The sequence below is a fragment of the Chenopodium quinoa genome, unplaced genomic scaffold, assembly GCF_001683475.1.
Source record: "Chenopodium quinoa cultivar QQ74 unplaced genomic scaffold, ASM168347v1, whole genome shotgun sequence".
NCBI lineage: Eukaryota > Viridiplantae > Streptophyta > Magnoliopsida > Caryophyllales > Amaranthaceae > Chenopodium > Chenopodium quinoa.
Window position 1 is genome coordinate 2,401,973 of NW_018744858.1, and position 8,672 is coordinate 2,410,644.

An 8,672-nucleotide genomic window follows, 5' to 3' on the forward strand; every position below is an offset into this window, starting at 1 on the left:
AAGCACAATTTTTTGTATACAGCCTGTCGTACCGTGAGACAGGAGTTACTCGAATTGTCGGGGTTACTAGAGTTTCTCGGTTGGGAGTTACTCGAGTTGACGGGGTTACTCAAGTTACTCGGTCAGGGGTTACTTGAGTTACTCCTGACTGAGTAACCCCTGACCGAGTAACCCCTCAAGTAATCCATGATCGAACCCCTCGAGTACCCTGACTGAGTAAACCCTCAAGTAACCCCTGACCGAATTACTCGAGTAAACCCTGACCGAACTCCTTAAATGATCCCTAACCGAGTAACTCGAGTAACCCCTGACCGAGTAACACGACCCATGACCGAGTAACTCGAGTAATCCTTGACCGAGTAACTCGAGTAACCCCTCAAGTAACCCTTGACCGAGTGAACCCCTGTCTGAACTCCTCAAGTAACCCCTAACAAAATAACTCGGGTAACGCTAAAAAGTTGCTGATCTATAAGAGGTAAATCTGATAATTTTTTACAAAGAAAATAAACAAACCTAATAAGACCAACAAAGAAACTCCCGAGCACGAGCCTTCCTGAGGAAACCCACAACCTAGGAACCTTTAGAATCCTGTAAGCTTCAAACAAGGAAAGAAGAGCCTGGATATCTTGAATTAACCAACATAAAAAAACATCACTCCATTGACGGCGGCCTAGACTCAAGCACAGGGTCTCACAATCCGAGTAAAAAAGGATCCTACGATAACCCCTGCCATAGGCACTACACAAACCCCAAAAGCAGGCCTGGAGTTCTGAATGTAAAGCAGATGATGAGAGAGTTTTCAACTTTGCTTACTCTAAATTGTAATGATACAAAATCGAGTAAAAAATGGCAACTCCTTCCTAATATTCATCCCAACTAATAGGCTGATGCCCAGTACGAAAAAAGTTTATGAAATTTTATTTACATAAATTACTACCTTCTTCACAAACACTAACCCCTTAAACACTGAAATCCATCTATATATATATATATATACATATATTACCCCGAATCTTCAATGTATTCCCTAGCCACTTATCCCTCACATTATAATGTTCATGGGGAGTGGTCATGTTGCAGAAAAATGTCAGCCAAAGCTACTTCTGCAGAAAAACGTTGAGAATTTATTTCCTGCTAGAATTTATACAATAGTGTAGTAGTAATTTTTCATACTGAAACTAACAAGAAAAAGAAAAAGAGGGTCACGAAGCTGAAGTAAATAGTGCCCAATTGAGAACCAACGGCAAAAAAGCAGTACTTTCCTCATATTTTCACCTCCCCAATATATCCAACCCCAAGAGACAGCCCTAGCAAGAACATTACAAGAAATGGAAGGAAAGCCCTAAGCTTGATGGCATAAACCAGCAATAGCCTAAGATGTTAGTGTATAACAATCCCTAGTGAATATCACACATCTAACTCTGACAGACTAAATATGGGGTTCTACAAACCCGCGTTGCTTGACACCCCAAGCCTATAAAAATTTCAATTCCAGCACTTTGAGCGAACACAAGAACAAATTACCACAAAATCATGCGTATATACCAGGAGGTGAGAGAATTCAACATTGATACAGCTAGAGCAAGGTTAATCCCAGGCACTAGATGCACCAGGATTATAGCTGCCTCCGCCACCGCCACCACCACCACCGCCATAGTGACTCCCGCCACTGTTGCTCCCACCATAGTAATCAGAGCCTCCGCCACCTCTGTTGAAGCCGCCACCATCCCTCCTAAAGTCACGACCTCCAAAGCGACCACCCCCAGCTCGCCTGTTTCTGCCTCCACCATAGGATGCACGTGATGCATAACGAACCAACCAATCAGGAACTTCCTGGTTTGCTTCTTGCATCAGCTCAGCAAGCGGTCTAGCTAGCGACTGATTATTTTCATTGAAAAAAGCTGTAGCCAATCCACTTTTCCCAGCTCGTCCTGTTCGTCCAATCCGATGGACGTAATCATCGATGTCATTTGGGAGATCAAAGTTGATCACATGTGCAACATGAGGAATATCAAGACCTCGAGCTGCCACATCAGTTGCGACCAGAATAGGAGTATTTCCACTTTTAAATGACCTTAACGCAAGTTCTCTTTCCTGAAAAGAAACAGGAGAAGGATTAAAATCCTTGTTAACAAATTGGACATGACAATTCATGGCACTGAAAAACGTATAAACAAAAGCACCAAATAAAAGACTCAAGACAGTTATCATAGGACCATCTGGCAGTAAGTAGGCAAAATAGAAGCATTATCTGGTCCACAAAGTTCAGTTCTTATCAATTTACAAAGCATTTTCTATCAAAAAGCCAGCAAAAATCATTTCCCACCAGGGAGTTTCAAAAAGGGGAAAGTTGGCTTGGTCACAAAATATGATTTCCCACCATGTACTTCTCAAGCCATGTTAATGTCACATGAGAATAAAACATAAATGAACTCGTAAAAATTAGTCAGTATTTGTGTAATATATTAGAAACATTCATACTATGATACTACGCACTTTAGACAGTTGCTATTAAGTTCTTATATGATATGTTTGACGTTCACAAGTATGTATCTAATCTTGCTAGTAAGAAAACGCTCAGATCTTAAAACAAGCAAAATGCAGCATAAAACATCAACTCAAAGCTAAATAACACCCACAGAAGGCAGAAATATCAATATCTTTGATATAATTCAGAACAGCTGCATACAGAAAGTATATTATATAAGAACAAACCTACTGGAAATAATATCCGAAGCTGACGTCAAACTTTAGAACACTCACCTGCTGTGTTCGATCACCATGGATACTAGTTGCTGGGAAGCCATTAATACCCAACCAATGCTCCAATGCATCAGCACCTTTCTTAGTCTCCACAAAAACAAGGGTCAATGCTTGCTGCATTATCAACAAGAAGAAAAAAATGTATTGTTCAAAAAACCAACAGAAAAATTGAGCACCTAATGTAGTTACACGTAAATATATGCAGGTATGCACCTATCACTAAAAGTGTCACCAGATATGGGCACAAAGATATTTAAAATCCAAAAACAAACCTTCCCCTGTACTCCATTTGCTCTTTGTGCGTGAATAAGATCCATCAAATGACTCCTCTTATCAGACTCATGCACAAACTCAACCCTCTGAACAATCAAATCAGTACTTGATCCCACCCTTCCAACAGCCAGGAAAATGTAATTGGACAGAAAGTCAGATGCCAGCCTCTGCATATTGAAGAAATTAGCAAGGAATATCAGATATGTGTTTAAAATGAAACATCATTTCTGAAGTAGGATGACCATATAAGATCAAAGGAAAAAAGACATAATACAACATTGACAAAATTAAAACCATTTTTTTATTGTATTAAACATGATGCAACTTCTTTAGTGAAGGAACCCTAAAAGACAAAGTACAACTCCCTACGATCCTAAATGTTCTTCCCATTTTGATTGTGCATGTTTCCAATGCATTACTTTAGTCATACATATCCTTAGTTCCATATTAGTTAAAAATATATATAGAACAGTTCAATATTAATAAACTACCCATTAAGGCAATCAAATAAGACCCAACAAGACTATTTTATGTTTTATATATTGAGAATAATTTAGAAGATTCTCTGATCTTATGAATAGTGATATAATTCCAAATGGGAAGAACAAAAAGACTTGGTAAGTTTTTAAAAGAGAAACAGGGAGTCGCATCTCACACGTCACTCTAATCACGAACTAAAAAAAATGTTAAGCATTATTATCCAACAAGATCCTTAAAATAAAAACTTTATAAGGCATGGAGGATCTTGAATAATATTCAAAATTCAGAAGAACTAGGCAGAAAGGCCCATATATGTTCCTATGTGACTTTATACAGCTTTTGTAGGTGCCAGAAATGCTCCCATATTACACGACAAAGGAAGGTGCTCACTGAACTAGCAACAGCAACTAAACAAACACCATAATAACTTTTTTATAGGAAGGTTTGAGAGAGGGGGAGTTTCAAGAATGGTAAAAGATAACTTAACCTGTATTTCCTTTGGGAATGTTGCACTGAACAACATAGTCTGTCTAACACCTCGTGGTGGCATATCTGTTTGTTCAACTATCTTTCTAATTTGGGGCTCAAAACCCATATCGAGCATTCTATCAGCCTCATCAAGCGCCAGGTATTTAATCATTTCAAGTGATACTCTAGCCCTCTCTAGTAAATCTACCAGTCTTCCAGGGGTAGCAACAAGAATATCAACTCCTCTTTCAAGCTCTCGCAACTGTAAAGAACCACATCACCCATTAAAAAAAAGAGGTCCTGTATAAAAATTGTAAAAGCATTTAACACAGATAATACACACTATAAACTATTAAAAATAAAAACAAGGCTTAGCCAACTAACAAAGTCACGAGGAAGATAACATTGCTTGATATTCAAGCCTTCAGAATGTCAGATGACTATATTTTTAAGATGAAAAGACTGCCTTAATTTAAATGCAAGGATGAGAAAGTACAAACTCAGAAAGTGTTGCCTACTTCGCTAATTGGCTAAATCCCCACACCACCCCCCACAAATACAATTCAAAGCATACAAATTGAAGACTTTTAGGCTAGTTTGACAAGAGATAGCTAATTCTGATACTGTACAGGTTCCACGTACAAAAGTATAGTAGCATACCACAATTACACTGAGCTAAACTGATACCAAGGAAGCATTACTGCATCAGCTATCCTTTTCCCTGTTCTGCTACACATGTTAAATTTTATAATAAGCCAATGAAAACTACATCGCCTCCAGTCCACTCCACTACTTTCATGGGAAAAGTCAGCTTGTCGTGAGCTTAAAGCTTAATTAACATTCCCTCCAGTGGAATTATTGATGCTCTAACATACAACAAGAACCCACAAAGAACGCCCCAACAATCACCCAAGTTATTCAAGGCTAGTTTGTTTTGATAGTAGAATTCAAACAACACAGTACATCAATATACAGCAGATTATTCACTGTTCTGCTACACACGCAACGGGACAATAATTCATGAAGCGCAGACCACTAATCACCGAAGTTCCTCAAGATTAGGTTGCTTGAATAGTATTACTCAACCAATGCACTACCACAGTTTGCAACAGAATACTACTAAGTACTAACTGTAGCTGGGCACAGAATGTGACAATAATAACAAGAACCAACCCCACAATTAATGGGTATGCTAAACCTATCAGCTTAGAGCCGAATAAGGCTGACCCAAACAAAACAACCCGAATCCAATCCAAACTACCAGTTTTCCACATTCATAGTATAAAGACCACACCATCTTGTAACCTAAATCCAATAGCCAAGTATAATCAGAACAACTTCTAAAGCAGATGGTCATGGATTTTTAAAACAAAAGGACAAGGGAAAAATAAGATTCTACCCAGCCAAGAGAACATTAAAGCCTATAACCCTACAATATTAATAGTCATTTTTCTATTAATTGCCAACACATAGATTTTCTAGCAAGGTAGCATGCGCGAGAGCTGCAAGTTATGTCAATTAAGAACATAATTATCAATAGGAAACATGAGAAACTTCATCAAAAATTTTAGAATAAAAAACTGCACGATGTCAATTTATGAAACAATTATTCTGTAAAACAGTTTATGAACTTGATTTTTTGGTGCAATTGCCGGGAATTGAGACAAAACTTTACTAAAATAGTTTCATTAGCTCCTGAGTTATTATACGATGAGAAGTAGGGTATATGACTTGAAAAAAAAAGAGATTGTGTATCACGTATATATCTTTTATTTTGAAGTTTTTTTATAATTAAAAATTTATGAAACAATTATTCTGTAAAACAATTTATCTTACCATCTGTTACAAATGTTCTGAGGACTTTTGAGCTTGGGGGGGGGGGGGGGATGTCAGCAAAACTTCCTGAGACCTTTGGCAACAAATTTACCCCACCACCCCCTTCAATCCAACTCAAAAAAGAAGTAAAAGTGATATCACACAATTAGGTAAGTACAGAACTACAGATTCAATTACACAACTACAAGCTATTTCACATTTGTCCCATGGGAAATATAAGCATTGCAACTCATCGACTCATTGTTAGCAGATTAGCACTACATCCAATACATGAGTGAAGATGCCAATATATACCATCCAAGGCATCTCAAAATCATACTCCCTCCGTCCCAAAATAGTGTCTGTATTCCATTTTGGGTGTTCAAAAATACTGTGCATGTTCCCAGACTTTCTATTTTTGTTGTACATAACATATCATAATAGACCAACTTCTTTATCTCTCCCACACATAATTGTGCCATAATTTACTTTTCTACCTTTTACATATAAACTACTCCTATATCCAAAGCTTCATTAAATGTACTTATTTACGTTTTCTTATTTATCCCCCATATAAAATACCTCTAAATTTAAAATATTACTCTCCACTACCCTTGATTCCCATGAAAGAAAGACAAAAAAAAAAGAAACGAGTAATACAATTACAATGAACTAAGAATTGATGCTATTCACAAGGAATCGACATGAGTGAAGATGCTACACAGTCCATATCTTCAAAAATATGCCATGATCAAGGGTGAGAAAGAAATAAGTGGAAATTGATATAAGATGAATACAGAGTATATCGAGAAACAAAAACCTGTTGGCTGATTGGTGCTCCTCCATATGCTACCACCACCCTGACACCAGTTTGGTATGCAAATTTCTTAGCTTCTTCATTTATCTACAATAATCCATTAACCACAACAAAATCAGAGAGTAACTATGCATTAAAAATAAGCCAATAGCACCTAATATTAAAGCCTTAGGAATCAAGCGCAAAATAATCAACCAAAATCAAAGTCTTACCTGCACTGACAACTCCCTAGTTGGAGATAGAATAAGAGCAAGTGGAAAGACAGTACGAAATCCACGAGGTTTCGGAGCAGTCTGCTGACTCTTCATTATACCACTAATGATAGGAAAGCAGAAGGCTGCAGTTTTTCCGGAACCAGTCTGAGCGCATGCCATCAAATCCCGTCCAGCAAGGGAAATTGGGATAGCATGGCGCTGAACCGGCGTAGGCTTCACATATTTGCATCTTCTAATGTTTGCATTAAGCTCATTTCCAAGGTCTATGTCTGCAAATGTATTTACAGGGGGCGGCACATTATCCCCACTAGTTTCCACAGGGATATCCTCATAAGCATCAAAGTTGATACCGGTATTCTCCGGCTCACCAAACACCTGCTCCGGTTCATCGTCAACATCATTAGCAAAAGGATTAACTTCCCGCTCCCTACGGTCCCAACCTCCACCCCTGTTATTCCATCCAGCTCCACCTCCTCGACCGCCACCATAACCACCTCCTCCACCGCCGCCACCACCACGAACAAAGTCGGGTCTACCACCTGCCCAACGAGACCCACCAGGCGGCCCAGCTAAGACAGGCCTATCATTAACCTGAGGTGGTGCAGCTTGTGGCGGGGCAGCAGACGAGTCTGCCGATGGCGGCCTGTTACGAAGATGTGGCGGTACATAGGTAGCCTTCGTCGGCCTAGCAGTACCCGTACCTCCATTTTCATTCTCGGCTGCCGCCACAGAATCCGCCCATGAAGTTCTCATGATACAAATTGACTTTCAATACCAAGATAAACCTATCACCAATTCCCAAAACAATCGATACCAACCATTACAATTAGAAAAAAAAAAAAACAAATTCGCCGCTTTGAAACCCTAATAAATAAAAACTACGCAATTAACAGCCAAAAAAACCTAAATTAACAACAAAAATCAATGACGAAAAACAAAAAAAAAACCCCAATCAATCAAAAATCAATAAAAACACAAACAAATTAAAAACACATGCAGTACAACCTCATCTGGGTAACAATACACGACGAAAATCATCGAAAACAGAATCAAACCAATAACGAAGCAGAAAATGCAGTTGAATCTGGAAACAGTAGAGTCAAATCTAAGCTAAGCCAAACAAAAAGGAAGAAGAATTGGAGGAAAAGACGAACCTTAAAAAGGAGGAAAACGAAAAAACGAAGAAACCCTAATTTGTATTTTTGAAAGAATAGATCAGAAAAAAGGCGAAAATATCTGAAAACGAAGATATAGATAGATCTGTGAGAATGATTGTGTATGCAAAATCGTGAGGAATTCTCTCTCTAAAAATCTGAAAATGAAAAGTTTCTCTCTCTAAAGTGATGAGGAAGGAAAAAATGGGAAAACAGTGCGGGTGGGTGTCCTAATTATAAGCTCAACGGCGGAGTCTCTCATCGCCCTTTCTATCTCTCTCTTTCTCAGCCCAGGGTGAACTTTTGATGGGGTGTCGTTTTTTCAGCTCTTCCTATTTTCCCAAAAAAAAATTAAAAAAAAAAAAATACTATTATAAATATTATAATAAATTATGATAAATAATTAGATTAAAATTTAATGGTAAATTTGTAAACAAAATTTGATTTAAACATGTTTTTTATGGTGGTTGATTGATTTTGGCAAATTCTTGTATATGAATGGACTTGTTTAAATTGTGTCATTTGACCACTCGAAGCAAATTATTGTGGTTTATGTTTTTCAAAGTCAAGTCAGTATAAGGTGTGGTAACGACTATCGAGATAGGTGTACATGAAGTTGACGGATTATTGGAGTGGGAAGAAAAAAACGTACATCATTGCCCTTTACATGAACGATTCCAACCTAGT

General features: G+C 38.1%; 1 protein-coding gene across 2 annotated transcripts; it reads right to left on the minus strand.

Annotated features, from left to right (window-relative positions):
* Window positions 1-1,002: 1,002 nt before the first annotated feature.
* On the minus strand, window positions 1,003-8,280 carry LOC110704812 (DEAD-box ATP-dependent RNA helicase 37-like). Of its 2 annotated transcripts, XM_021882628.1 has the most exons (7): window positions 7,986-8,280; window positions 6,829-7,616; window positions 6,620-6,703; window positions 4,004-4,246; window positions 3,036-3,203; window positions 2,764-2,877; window positions 1,588-2,094 (listed from the first exon to the last, which is right to left on the minus strand). In XM_021882628.1, the coding sequence occupies exons 2-7, from the start codon at window positions 7,582-7,584 to the stop codon at window positions 1,588-1,590; spliced, it is 1,872 nt and encodes a 623-aa protein (XP_021738320.1). In that variant the 5' UTR covers window positions 7,585-7,616; window positions 7,986-8,280. The 2 variants fall into 2 exon arrangements, with proteins under 2 accessions (XP_021738321.1, XP_021738320.1); XM_021882629.1 differs by lacking the exon at window positions 7,986-8,280 and having other exon boundaries at window positions 1,003-2,094; window positions 6,829-7,584.
* Window positions 8,281-8,672: the final 392 nt, after the last annotated feature.

Excerpts from the sequence above, each read along its gene's own strand:
- LOC110704812 (XM_021882629.1), bottom strand. The coding sequence starts at position 7,584 with ATGAGAACTTCATGGGCGGATTCTGTGGCGGCAGCCGAGAATGAAAAT. Across the intron at positions 3,204-4,003 it reads CATTCCCAAAGGAAATACAG|AGGCTGGCATCTGACTTTCT; the intron begins GTTAAGTTATCT and ends TTCAATATGCAG. Across the intron at positions 2,095-2,763 it reads ATGGTGATCGAACACAGCAG|GAAAGAGAACTTGCGTTAAG; the intron begins GTGAGTGTTCTA and ends GTTTCTTTTCAG.